At 39.3% G+C, this 15,045-nt stretch overlaps 1 protein-coding gene across 4 annotated transcripts in view; it reads right to left on the reverse strand.

The window, feature by feature from the left end:
- LOC119655166 (cadherin-86C) overlaps window positions 1–15,045 on the reverse strand; it is a 784,156-nt gene that overhangs the window by 53,213 nt on the left and 715,898 nt on the right. For all 4 annotated transcript variants that reach the window (XR_005249882.1, XM_038060935.1, XM_038060926.1 and 1 more), the window contains 2 exons: window positions 5,383–5,532; window positions 4,696–4,810 (listed from right to left, as the gene is read on the reverse strand). Coding sequence is in view for 3 of the 4 variants with exons in the window: in XM_038060935.1 (XP_037916863.1) it covers window positions 4,696–4,810; window positions 5,383–5,532 (265 nt within the window). In the remaining variant the exon portion in view is untranslated. The remainder of the gene's footprint in view (window positions 1–4,695; window positions 4,811–5,382; window positions 5,533–15,045) is intronic.

Here is a 15,045-nt window from a genome sequence, read left to right on the forward strand (position 1 = left end):
CGCACCGAAGTGTTATCTAAACTTGATTGACTGATCGACCCGTCTGATCAAAGTATCTGAGACAATAAATAATTGATATATTCGCTCGACAAGATTCTGACCAACAATAATGGCAGCTTTCGATGTTACGGCATCCGCCGTTTAAAAGGCGGTGAGCCGCTCCGTTATAACACTGGGTAGAGGCAGAAGGGGTGAATTGTGGAGTTGGAATAATGCTTCAACCCATTATTCTCACCTAACTACTCCAGATAAAATGTAAATTATTGACTACATTGTAAACGAGAACATTTTTTTCTATACAAAGGTTATAGGTTATTAAATTAACAGAAATATGATAGTTATTATATCCCAGATTCTCACGCGGTCACTAATGCAGCTTTAGGACTGGTAGGTTGGGTTGCGGTTGGGGAGCACTAGAGGCAGAGAATAGACTCTTCGTTACCTTTTCGATGAATTTTCGTCTAAGGTCTTAATAAGTCGAGCAACTGCATATGAAATGCAAGGCAATGTCGTACCTCTTCGATAAATTGGCTACATATAGCAGAAACAACCGAGAGTTTTCATGTCCTACTTCCTAAGGGAGAGGTGCTCAGAACTAGTGAAGACGGAATCAACACTAAGTGGCCTTGGAGAACCTGCACGCAGTGACATCGGAAGACGCTGTATTTACTTTTACTTGCTGGTCATGATGCCGCAGGCGAATGCTCCAAGGCCTAGTTAGGGCGATCAGACCTGAGTCTACATGGAGACTCATCTGAAATGGCTTCAGTCACGAAGCCTCATTAAAGGTTATCTGGTACCTTGGGAATCGCGATAGCCCCTTCATACATATGACTGAGGAGAAATCCTGAAGCCCGATTGTTACGCACGTACGGTTACAGATTTTGGTAGGTCTTGCATTCGCCTGTACGAATGCTAAGCCAGTGTAAATAATACCGTTGTTGCTTGTCGTCTTTAAAAGATCGTGGGTGTGGCCTAGACAGTGGGAGCTCACGTAAAGCCACCAGGACTTAACTTTTTAAACGATAATAAACAGCTTCTCTAGATAGGTTGGGTTCTTTCACAAAGATCTTCACCTGTTGGCAAGAATTCAAATTTCTCCGGCCGATTGGAAGTTCTCCCTCTCGAGTAGACTCGATAGTGAATGGTTCCACTATTGTCCAACCAAACCCTTAATGAGCCAGTCTGTCAAACTCCTCGGCCCCTGCAGTTTCAGCCAACTGGTTTGATGTAGTGTTGATATTTAGAGCCAATAACGGTGTTTGGGTGTCAGAGTAGCTTTGGAGTCACATACACTTTCCTGATACCAATTAAAAAGATATATATCTCCGCCTTGAATCTAGTTGCCATTTATCGGAGAAGTTGGCCAGTTCTACTCTCTCGTTTTTGATAAAAACCCTTCTAAACCCAATCCGCCTTCCATGACGATTTGTTAATGAAGATTATTATCTCTATAATCCCAAAACAACTTTTTCTCGTTTGGTGATTACCACAGAACATGTATTCTAAAAGAAAACTTTGGGAATCAGATTATCATCCACAGTCACCAGAGCCACCTAATGCTTGCCCAGTGTTTCTAAATGGATACCTGAGCATACAATTCGTTGCCTTTCGACGCACCAGCGATATTTGTTTTTCTAGAAACCTAGAAATGAATGGGCCTGGTTCAGAATAACTTAGGTTGTCACGGACGACAAAGTTCCCATTGCACCAATAATACTTAGGCAACCAGTTTTTTTGCTGTAAACAAAGTTCAGTCTCGCCTACCAAAGGATATATTCATACATCATCGAATTTATTATGAATATGTATATCCAGTGAACCCATTATAGTGTAAGTCTCCATGTCTTACCTGCAGCTTTTCTACAGTCCTAGAGCAATCTTCTGGATTTTTTATAATATTTTTGGGTATAATACATCCAATTCAACTTAGTGGAAATGCGGTCCCAAAATGGGTAGCAAGTTTGGCCTTTGCTAAAATGGGACCAGATTTAAACTTTGCTAAAAGATATATAGAATAACCAATTGATCTTTAATGGAATTCAAAGAAGAATGCGGTAAAAACCAGGATGTCCAGCAGCTTTTTAACTCCCTTAAATACATAGTCTCGGCGAAAATAATAGGAATTTCCTAGGATAGAAGAAAATCACTTAAAAAAGTAGCGTTTTAAATTACCGAGCACTTATAAATCTGACTTTCACCATCTTTTATCTTCGTCACTGTATATACTCCTGACGAATGGTGAAATATCTAACATATGTAACATTCAGTTACAGTTTGCTCTGTAGATAGCTTCCTTCGGATGAGTACTTGATTAAACCGCACCTACAACATACAAAAGTTTGCAGGGTTATTGCTTTCATTACGCAGCATGGGAACCTCACCACATTTTAGACTTGTAGCCTATATTCTTGGCTGGAGCAAAATTTGTTGTTAAACATTGTGGGGATAATCCTTATTAAAGTGTAAGGAATGTTATGAATTTGTACGGTGCTAAAGAATGACCCGCAAATGAGCTAAATCCTTCTTTTCGATACGAATTCATATCACTGTGCACAACCTAATAATAAACTGCGATTTCTTTAGTTTTCCTGGTCATCCGCAATTATGGGGCTCTACCAGTCTAAAGCGGATCCGTAATAGAGACAAAAGGACCAATGGAAAAATTTCGGGTCCGGTGAGAATGATCCCCCTTTTCCCCACTCTTAAATCTAGAATGCATCAAAATAATTTGACGCAATAGTTCTCTCTTTTTACTCCAGCTACCGTTAATAATAATAGAGATTTTGTATGTATGTTTGCTTTAAAATTCTCGCATTTTGATGGACCAGATCGGATCATAAATTTAAGCCAGAAAATTTTATACAAATGGACTGCAAACAAAAACACACTTTGATAGTTGAGGTTTTGCCTCTCCATGGTACCATATATAATGTACACAACTACCACCCTGACCATGCCAAATCAACCAACTCATGCGCTAGGAAATTCGTTGGGCTGCTTCTGTGTTATGACATCTAAATCATAGTTAGATTAGATTAAGAAGTAGAAAACAAGTTCCTTTAATCGATATATATAGTATATAGTAGGTAACGTCAAAATCAAGTTAGTACCTTATAATCGTGGAAGAGGCGACGAAAAACAATGGACGTTAGTTGCAGATAACGCAAGACTGTAAAAATTACTACATTTTCAAATCTTACCGAGTTAATAACACAGAAAAATATCATCAGAAGATTCGATTCACCCTTTAGAAGGGATAATACTCCAAAGACTTGGTCCTGTCAATTATTATTATAAGTTTGGTACGACATGATTGCGACTGGCGGATGCAGCTTGAAACTATATTGCGCAAAACTGATATTCCTTACAGTAGCTATCGTAATCACGTGATGTGAGCACATCTATTAGTTTCAGCAACCGCACTAAATGTTCTCCCTGATCCTTTATACGGTACCAGTGCTTCCACAATACGGAATAGACCTTTTCTTCAGCAACATCAAAGTTTTTCTGAGACAAGGAATATTAATAAGTTACAAGGTATTCTCTGCATGTTACAGCAGAGTTACGCAAAGTTTCGGAGAACATGCAATTTTCATGTAACTCTACCATAAATTACTACGAAAAATTCCATATATAATTTGACTTATCGTGATCACGAAATGGCCACCATAGAGCCAATAATAATCATACCTCACACATAAAACTAACTCCATTAGCAATAAAGATAAATATCGCATATCTCCCAGAAAGCTTACCGCTGAGTTTGTATCAATTTCAGACTCCGTAGTGCCTCCTTTCTATGCTTTTCCATTGTTGAGATCCATTGCCAGTAATGCAATAATTATAATGAACAACCTCATAAGTAATGATTCTCCACCCAGTTTGCTTGGCAATTGGTAGAGTCTTGACCTTTTCGGGATTGGCCCTTCATCTTCTCATATCGAAGTGAAATGGCGTAAAAATTTGATTATTACCACGACAAAGTATTGGTTGCCAGCTTCGGAGTCGACTCGAAATGAATACGAGGGCAGGGGTGGATAAGAGAAGATGTTATTTATTGCCATGATCAACGCGATATTGTAATATCTGAGGGGCCTAATAGAGGTGATCACGTCATTGCGCAATCCAGATCTAAACTGGGCTTCCTTACAGACCAGGCCAGAGTATAATCAAAAATGCCGAGGAGCTCTGCAACCCTAATTTTTTCTCCCAGATGACAACACCTTCAACTACATATATCCTTCGCGTCGTCTCAGCAGTGCTGGTACTCTTCATGAGCTCCCCCAAAAAGGTAAAAGAATCCATTACAGCGATCCCTAGGCCTCTAGATGGAACAAATTAATCTGAAGAAATCTACCGTATGCTTAATTAAGCGAAATGATTAAACGTGATAAGGTTTGCGTGACGGATTCCGATAAGGCAACATGGAGTGTATTAGCCACCAGATAGAACCAAAATCGAAGGGCATAAATTCCTGAGCATTCATTTCCTCAAGCGCCTTCTCCATTCACTCGTACCTGATCGGAGTGAACAAAACGAAAATCTAGTCTTCAAACTAGATGATGATCTTAATATGGATCTTGGAAGATACTTCACATGCACTCACATCCCCATCAGATTGCATGGTGCATGAGGAAAGACGAGGAAGGTGAGTAACATAACATTAAAATAATGCATAACTAAAGAACTTACCGGTAGTATCGTTGATGTTGAAGAACGAAGTAAATGGATTTCCTTCGGAGACGAGGCCGTATCTAATCTCTCGCGGATTACCTTTATCGCCGTCTTCAGCATGAACTTGAAGTACCTATTAGATGAGAGAGGTTTAATCCCTTTAGTTAAACTGTTCCTGGCTGTCTTTCGAGTATGCGCGGTGAAATGATCTCTTTATGGTCTATTCAGTAACTTAAAATGGAAAAGTACTCTGATCGGGTTGATGTAGAAATTAGTAATGGAGATGAAGTTATATTAAGTGAGCTATTGTGGGAGTAAGTATTGGAGGCGCATATGTTCCGTGCACCGCAAACAATAAAGATCTAAAGATGTAATAGTTCCAGGGTTAATCCGATTTAACCGTGCAGCATTCAGGTAAATATCATAAAGTGGTCGCCTATATGTGCTTAGGGAAAGTACACTTATTGCAATTTTCCAATTTAGCCATTCACTTGTGTATCCATTCTAGTTAAAGAGTTGAAATTCTATTGCAGTAAAAGCCAGTAAAATGTTTTTTCTTTTAAAATTTAATGCCGTTCAATATCCGATACGAATGAACCTCTAAAAATTATGTAAGGCGTAAAATAGCATTCGAAAGGATATTTTGTTTTCTTCTATGACTTGTATGGAAAAACAGTGCCAAGTCTACTTGATTGATATTCTTACCTTATCGCCGGGTATCAGTCCCGGTGGAAGTTTCGTAACTGGCGGTGCCACCCGAAACACGGGAGCCACGTCCTGGACATCTTGTACGATGACAACGACTTCCAGCCCCGCAATATTTCGCGTGTCTTGACCGGGCTCCGCGTAAGCATCCTGAAACAAAAATAGGATAATAAGTTAGCCAAGAAATTATTTTAAATTAACTTTAAAATTATTTCTATTTATCTATTTTATATTCCATAACCTAGATTATGAGGAGACTTATGTGCGATACTAGGACCATTTTGTTGTGGATAAAATACGAGACAATAAACTATGGTGAGCGAGTACCCTAATCCATATGGGGGAGGATGATCCGGCCCGGAAATCTTGAAGGGCAATATCTATGGTAGAAAAGAAGACGTGGCCGACTCTGTCGGAAATGAGCTATGGCATACGCAAGGCCGCTTGATAGCTTTTAGGGATATTGCTTTGGTGGACCTATGGATAAAACTGGGACGACCGGAGTTCCTTACTAAGGCAGGTCTCAACTGGATACCGGTCGTTGGGCCGTTGATGATAATAATTATATCGCGAGAAAGATAGTATTTTTGTGTGAGATTAAACCAATTAAAATCAATGTGTGTCTCACATTTTCTGGAAGGTAAGTCATTTGTATAACTAACTAGGATTTAAATGATGCAGTTTGGGAAATTCAACGAAGTTAAATGAAATGTAGAGATGAATTGAACCTTATTGCAGCAGCGGAACCAAAAAAAAACAAAATATAAATAATCGAGCAGCCTTTAGCATGTGGTCCTCAGAGAAAGCAAATTCTTTGGTCTTACTTCGATTTTATTGTTAACCAGATCCATCTGCACACAACAGAACCAGCTTGACTTTATATTTCTAAACTCCGGAGAGGACTAAAAGGAAATCTCTAACGCCAGCGAGTTGGTAGATTTCCAAGTGAAAATCTTTCCATGAACAATTACAACTCCAATCTCAACAAAAACTACAACTTCGACCAAGCTTTTCCTGAGGATTACCCAAAGATATTGCTGCAGCATAGTGGGATCATTAAAAATTAGGTAGGCATAGTGGGTAGCTAAAAAAAACAAATTGGTTTCCGCGGTTTGTCCAGATGTTTCTAAGTCCCAAACATGAACAACCATGAATGCCATTTATCCAGTGATTCGGAAGACGGATACAGAACAATTCAGCGACTTCTAGGAATTTTCTGGTATCCTCTGCGTTGAGCTACACGCCTACCCCTTGGAAGAAAGTTAAGGTTATCTCCATACTAAAGCCTAGGAAGGAACACAAGAGAAAATTATACAAATTAGCTTAGTATGATTCTCCATGATGTGCCTAAAAGGACTGTAGAACATCACATTCGCGAGAATACGCTTAAGTGGTACTTGTTGAGTAAAAACCAATTTACGTATCAGCATGGGAAATCCTGTGAGTCGACTCTGATTTGCATTTCTTGGTCTCAGTTGTCGAAAACGCGGCTTTGAAAAGGCGTGATAGGAATGTTTGTGCTATTGGAGGAACCTTGACCGCTTTCCCAAAAACTTTGTGATTCACCCAATAGGCATAATGTCGATGATTGAACAAATGATATGCTAACGCAAGGACTGTTATGTGTTGAATAAGGTACTGCCCGCTATCTGGCAACAGAAGTGACGTAGGGCTGCAAACCCCACTTTTGTAGAGACTGACTACTAAGTGCACCGTAAAATCTATTTTGATTTTTTACTAGCGAATTTATTTAAAATCAACATAAAGAGACGTCTATGCAGTTAAGCCCAATTGACTGCCACTTCAAACTATGAGACAATGGCCTGTTGGTTCCTATGATGTTTATGTACGTGTGGCATTGGCAAAGGATGCCATCATCGCTTCATGTATTGAGGCATTTATTTTAGTGACGTTTAACCAATTCAACATTTCGAAAGTAAACTTCATTAATGAACAATTCCTTCTTTCCAGGACAATGGAAGAAAGCTCGGGTGTTCCCAATCTTAAAGAGAGGGAAGGATTCATCCAGTCCTAAGAGCTACCGCCCAATCCGTGCCGAACATCAGCAAGGTGTTTGACGTTTTGGTGTTGAAAGCCTTGAACATGCATATCAAAAGTATGGAATTATTGTCGAATGCGCAATTCGGTCTAACGTCTAATATTTACAGGTGGGTTAACAATGGTGAATGCGTAGGTGCTTGCCTTGTAGACATGAAGATGGCCTCTGATACCGTCTGGTTGGATGGGCTGATTTTCAGGCGAAGAACGAGTTTCCCAACCACCTTGTAGCGATAATGTGTAGTATGCTGTATATGCTGTATGGTAAGTAGTTTATCATCATGGACGGAAGTCTCACTACTAGTAGAGAATTACATGTTCTGAATGGATTACAGCAAGGAACAGTGACTGCGCCTACACTTTTCGCAGTATTTGCCGGCGAATTACCCAACTCGTTCGAGTTTAATAAATCTCTTAAAATGTCGTGCAAGTCGAACTTCAGAAGATGTTAAATGAGCTCTTCACGAACAGCTGGCGGATGAAAATCAATTCACAAAAGTGTGAAACGATTCGGTTTTGAAATTCCTTGCCGTACGCCAGTAGGAACTTGAAAAGGAATTGGAGAGGGGGACGAGGATAGTTCTGAAATCATTCTTGATGCGAAATGCGTTAGATACCTGGGTGTACGTCTTGACGAGCGCCTCCAATTAAACGAACACGTTAAAGTCGCGTTAGAAAGCGCTCGTAAGGCATTCATGTCTCTTTGAAGACTCTTTTATGCCCCACATCTTAGTCAGAAGGTAGAGATTATTTGCTATCTTACTTTGGTTAGATCGGTGCTCACCTACAGTTGTCCTATCTGGTTTAATTTGAGTGCTAGCCAAATGGAGAAAATAAGGATCTTTGAAAGGAAATGTCTGCGTGCTTCCACGGTGTTAAATAGGACTGCTTCGTCAAACTATGAGCATTATGTAACTAATGAGGTGATGTACGCAGCTGATGCTGTGCCGAGAATGGACACAGTTATCTCAAATTGATTCAGAATCATATAGTGCGATCTGCTTTCGCATGGTGAGAACCATGGGGTTTCGCAGCCATTCTACCCAAATGAGAGGTATTTCGATAAAAAAAAATCACGACACGCTTCATTCCCCCGAAGTGTTCGTGTTCCTTGACAGAAATGATCTAATCCTTGATTCTGCCCGCAATCCAGTTATTATCCTATCAAAAAGATAGAATATCCCCCGAACTTGATTGTAGGGACTCCAGGATTTGACTGGAGATACTGCAGAGCGGAGGCAAGTGGTATTAAGCGGAATGAAAAGGAAAAAACCTAGTACTGGTGGCTGTGAGATGCCGGTTAGCGGAGGCTGTGCGCAGTTCTGTCATTTGTGTCTTTTTCCAATATATATATTACTGACCTATTTCTTAAAAATAAAAATGATTTTAAAAACAAAGAAAATAAAAAAAAAACAAAAAGCAAAGTAAACGCACATTGATACTTTTGCATATCAACAAGTTTCTACTTCGTATAGAAATTCGTATAGAAGAAAATTTCGACACTACAATGCGACTTGAAGCTGCTGGATGCAGGTCGGTATTGGGCATACCAGCCAGCCCTCCGTCTATCGTATATGCTAGACTTTGTAAGGCTGTGCGCAATCAGTTTAGGGATCACTTGAAATATTTTTAAATAAATTCAAATCACTGACGAGGGTCTATCAGAAAATGTGGACGGTTACTTTCAAATTACGCTTCACCGTCATAGCAGGGGTACGACAGGGCTCAGTGGTGAGTCCTCTCATGTGCGTGATAAACAATGGCGTCCCTGTCCTTCCCGAGGCCGATTATGTAGCAGTGGTTGTCGTCCTAAAGCAAATTAAAAACGTTGAAGTGCACGCCAACGAAACCGTTTCCGCCATAAAAGCCTAGCTGGAGATGGATCAGTTTGACTTTGAAAAGCAAAAGACGGAGGCGGGTTTCATTACCAACCGCAGAAAAAGGAATACGATTAGTATTCGTGTTGTTGGCTACATCATCACACATGGATTATATCTGTGAGAAAGCGGGAAATACTAGCATATTGTTAGCGTTCTAACATTCGAGATCCAAAATACAGTCGCAGATAACTTACGGCGGCATTAAGCAAAAGCGCGTAAGAGCAATTGGGGGATGGTAAACATGACTTATCGTTATTTGAATGAGAAAAGTTGAATGAATCTTCCCAAAAAGAATACAGAATACCAAAGGACGCCAAAGTGGAAGTCGTTAAAAACAAGGCAGTAACTGTGTGATGACTCGCAGAATGGTCACTGGATCCACACTCTGATTCTCTGTGTCGACAAATTAATTCGACGACACCAAGAGATTATTTACCACCTCAACCAATTCATGTCCCTTTTGCCCTGAATGTGGTACTTTAGGACTCAGAACATGTCATATTCTACTGTCAACCATTTTACTCAGAGAAGCGGAGCCTGGAAGATTCTTTGAAAATCAGTATAATCTTGCAAAATATCGTCAGAGAAATGATGAAGTCGGAGACAAGTTGGTGTCGGGTGAACCCCGCAATCAAAAGGATTCAAGCACAACTAGTGAAAGCGCCAGACAGAAAGGCAGACTTTCAATGGGGGGAGGGGGGTGAGCAGTGTGAATATTAGAGAAGAATGTTTCTTTGACAAGTGATATCGCCAAAAAATCAAAAATCATTCTCCCACTCTCTATGGGATATTCCTGAGTTGCTTTCAGAACATCTGGAGCGGAGGGTTCGAGCAAACTTTTGGGAATAAAGCCCAGAGCCTTACGAGCCTCCACATAGACGAGTTCATTTAATGAATGCTCCACATATGCTGGGCACAACTATTAAAGACTTAAAAAGGGGGCAGAAGCAAGGAAATGTATTTTGCTTACTAGCGATGCGTAGTCTGTTTCACTAATTTTCAAGTATAAAGAGAGTCTGTAATAATAGTAATCTTCTCCTCACCCATTCTGAAAGCCATCTTGATGGTCTGAAGCACGGCAAAAAGTTCAACCTCCAATACTAAACTGACCTCCATGGAAACACGTGAGACTTGCCACGGACCAACCACCACAACTGCGGCATACCCACCACGCATGAACGCAGCGTGAGGCGCCCTTGAAGCTCTGCACCGCCCTGCTACAGGTGCCCCCCAATCATGCGGCAGAATAACCTGAATACTATTAGAGGTTGCGGGAATAATATTGGGAATCACAGTGTCAAACAAGGTACGGAAAGACTTATAGATCGAGGAGAGGCCATTATCCGCATCCGGGTTCTGGACCACCAAATGATAGGATTTGGGATTTCTTTCCTGGCTGCCAGGAGGCGCCTTCTGAAACGGAGAGGCGGGTCGTTGACCAAAGCTAAAATCTGATGCAATGGAGTGGTTCTGGTCAGCCCCAAGTATCTTCTCCGGATATAAGCAGATATTGTTGAGCTTGTTTTCAAAGTATTTTTACAGATTCATAGTGGACGTGGCGCCATACTCTATAAGGGGCCTTATCACAGATCTATAGATATTGATGGCCTTCCGGGTGTGAGACTCCAAGGAATCAACCTGCCTGCCTTCACAGTTTTTGGAATCATGGAGTCCAAGTGGTCTCTGGCCGAACACATCCTCGTTATCTCCCTATCTAAAATGGTGATGAATTCAGCATGAGCAACAGTAAGATGATTAATTTTAATGAGCAGAAATGTTACCCTGCTGATGTTGAGAGGTATGGATTGGCAATTAGTTGCTGTTGAGAGGTATAGATTGGCAATTAGTTATGATAATTGGTAGGCCCAATTCACCAACAATCGCATTTACCTGCCTTTCCAAATATTGGGAAGTCGACAACCAATCGCCTCAAGTGGCCAACATTAGGAAATCGTCCACATATTGGAAGATTGCAATGTTACCAGAGCATTTATTATGCAGGGATATCATATAGACATTAAATAACATTGGACTTAAAACGCATAATTGGGGAATGCGATTTCCATCTTCTACGCTGTCCAGCCCTAGCTGTAGGCGCTGATTGGACATTATCCTTGACATCCATAAAACGGTTTCAGCAGGAAATTGGAAAATGCGCCGCTAAGGGTACCCAGGACAACCTTCTCATAGGCGTTCTTTGCATCCAGCAACACAGCCTACACCTGCCAACTTTTATCTTTTGATATCGAAATATGCAAAAGGATATCATTGATGCAAGCAGACGTAGATTTGCTTACCGAATAGGCGTAACAGGTAGCAGATAGGACTTTGTATTCATCAATGAAATTGTTGATACGAACCTTGATCATAGAATTCAGCAGTTTTATATATATGTTTCATCCTAATACTATGTGTGCTAAAGTAATTTTTATAAACTCCTATTGAATCATGAATTAACTAACATGTAAATGTATACATATAGTTTTCGATGGAACTAATCACGCACTAGTTATAATATCGATATGAGCACTGTTTCTCTAAATGCATTGTAAATCTAATAGTTTTAGCCACTATTCTTCATAAATTATGAGAATTCTCCTGCACTATTTCGAACGTAAATTATACATATAAATTAGATTCACTACAAAAATGGACTTCAACAAGATGCAATATATACTATTATAAAAATATCTTTTCGTGATTACTTTAGTCGACTAGTCGATTAGTCGACAAGGGAAAACTGGCACATGGAAAGCCAAAAATATTGCTAAGTCCAGTGCACGTTAAAAAATACCTTAAGGGAATATTGCATTTGCTAGAATGCCCAAGGTTAACAAGAGACATCATTAAGGTAGGCAGATGCTAAGAACTTTGCCAAATAATTTAAAGAACTTAACACTGCCATGAAAGAAGTTTATAGAATGGACCTAAATTCGTATCGGAACACGAAAGAAATCGTATAAGCGTAATATATGACGGACACAAGGTCAACACGTTCCAAAAATGGAATCTGTTGTGTTGAATATATGCATTTAATATATTTTTATTTTAAGAACTCTTCATATGTTAAGTAATTCTTTATACAACGCAAATTGCTATTCTAGCCACGAATAAACCCGGAAGTACTGCTCTAGCACAAGTCATTGACGCAACGTTTTCACAGCAATCCGGAATACACAAAATCGTCTGGAAAGCGGAGCAGGCTTTAGCTACGATTAAGGACGTTGTTTCATCAATTGAGGAGAGTAAATAATAATCATCATCTGGACCTTTCATTTGGCCTTTGAAACCAGAGAAGTGTTCTCCCTCAAGAAATTAAAACAATTCCTTCGTTGTTGCTCTATGATCTCCATGAGGCGTTATTTTACTAACTAGCAAAATGATGATAAAGTCATGGTTGTTTTCTTTGCCAATTATCTTCAAAGAAACATTTTGATTTCTGCAAATATCCTTGCAAACAACTGGGCAAATACTTCAAATGAAAAAATGTTTAAATACCATCAGCAAAGTTGTAACACCATGAAGTGTTAATATTTTCCTTTGGTGTTATGCAAGCTAAACAGTATTCGCTAATCTGTGCGAGAACGTATTTTCCTTCAATTAATTCCCAATAGGGATTTTTTGCTTCAAAAGGGGTTGTTCTAATAAGGTCAGTCAATATTTGCATCCTCCATACAATACAATGGTGGTAATGCTCAACAAGAAAAGCCACAATTATTCTATATAACCATATATACGTTATGTTCGTTCACACGTATGTATGCTCTCATAAGTGGCTAAAATATGTAGACATTTTTTTCCCAACTTATTTCGTGACTAAACCTCCGAAAAATTTACTTGCTTCTCTTGAAAATTCAGTTATAAATTAGACCTATCAGACGAACTCAAATATTAGCTGATCAAACATTTTTTTGACTTTGGGAGCAATGAGCCCAGTCGCTGACTACTGTTTTGAATTTTTAACAAGTCAATGTTACTCAAATGCTGATGTACATAGATATATATGTATCATAGATAGTTATGTTAATAGAGAAAATTTGTGGGTGTATATTTATCTACTCTCCTGGAGATTTTACATTAGGTGCTAAGTGAAGGTAAGAAATGACATAAATTCTGGTGTAAATCTGTCCAACATATTCACCATAAATTAATATTAAACCAGAATTTCTCTTTTACATATCTCATATCTTTAAACTTAGTTTCGTTCCCACGGAATTATTAAATTTCCCATGGGTAAATGGGGTAGAAAACATATAAGACTACACATTGCTTAGGTACATATCTTGGCTGTAAAATTACCAACCTAATTAATGTCACAAAATTAGCCACGAATAATTCAACATTCTTTGCATGAATTAAAAATAAGTTGAATAAGTTGACTTCCTAACACGTATTACTTCCAAGATTGACCTCGTATACTGTTCAGCCTGGCTCATGAATAGTAAGAGGACAATACATAACAGTTCTATCAATAGCAAAAGTACAGAATAGTAAGAGCATTTTATCATGCTCTTTTCATGAAGGAAAAATAATCTGAGTAAAGTTGAAAGATGCTTAAAGGACGGACACTTGTAAGGAATTGTAACACTTAAGGCAACTTAAGGCAAGGCACTTTTGCATTCTGAAATTTAATGAGTACCACTCAAACTTTGAATGAGTAGTAAACAAAGTACGGTTGGGATGTACATTATAGGCACAGAGAAAAGAGCTTGTGAATGCTAACATATGTATATTGATGTTACATGCCACCCGCTTCTATTTGCTAAACTGTAATAGAAGATGACACCCCGTTGTAAAACGTAAATCTTCGGATCCGTGTTGCTTTCAAGCCGAAACTTGAATCGTAGCCAAAACCTCCCTAAAATTATTCGTTGTGTTGTTTGAATGTTCAACAATAGAACCTATATTACTACAAAACTTGGCTATTCTAGAATAAACTTAGAGGGGATTTCCGGCCAATTTCTAAAAATATACCAATAATAAATAGAATAATACATTATTATTATTTAAGCAGATATCGGTATGAAGAATATTTTTGAGCCTAGACGCCCTACAGGAGCAGCTTCGTGATTTTTTTCAGATTATTTAGTTTAGTAGTTTCCGAGAATAATATTTGGTACCATCGACTGTCGAGTGTTAATATTTAATGTTGGTGATATAGCATCATATGTACGGTTAAGGTAATTAAAGGTGATGTTTGTGATATTGATTTGTAATATGACTGTGATATGATATCACATTACCCACAAGGACAAAGGACCTTTAGTAATTAATTTGCAATCCCACACCATTCTAATCGATGAAAAAAAGTTTACACCCCCGTTTTGCATGTATGAGGACCCACACCTCATCGTCATCATCAACGGCGCAACAACCGGTATCCGGTCTAGGCATGCCTTAATAAGGAACTCCAGATAAACCGATTTTGCGCCGAGGTTCACCAATTCGATATCCCTAAAAGCTGTCTGGCGTCCTGACCTACGCCATCGCTCCATCTCAGACAAAGTCTGCCTCCTCTTCTTTTTCTACCATAGATATTGCCCATATAGACTTTCCGGGTGGGATCATCATCATCCATACGGATTAAGTGACCCGCCCACCGTAACTTATTGAGCCGGATTTTGTCCACAACCTGACGGTCATGACATCGCTCATAGATTTCGTCGTTATGTAGGGTACGGAATCGTCCATCCTCATGTAGGCGGCTAAAAATTCTTCGATGGAT

The sequence above is a fragment of the Hermetia illucens genome, chromosome 1 (genome assembly GCF_905115235.1).
Source record: "Hermetia illucens chromosome 1, iHerIll2.2.curated.20191125, whole genome shotgun sequence".
In the NCBI taxonomy this organism is placed as follows: Eukaryota; Metazoa; Arthropoda; class Insecta; order Diptera; family Stratiomyidae; genus Hermetia; species Hermetia illucens.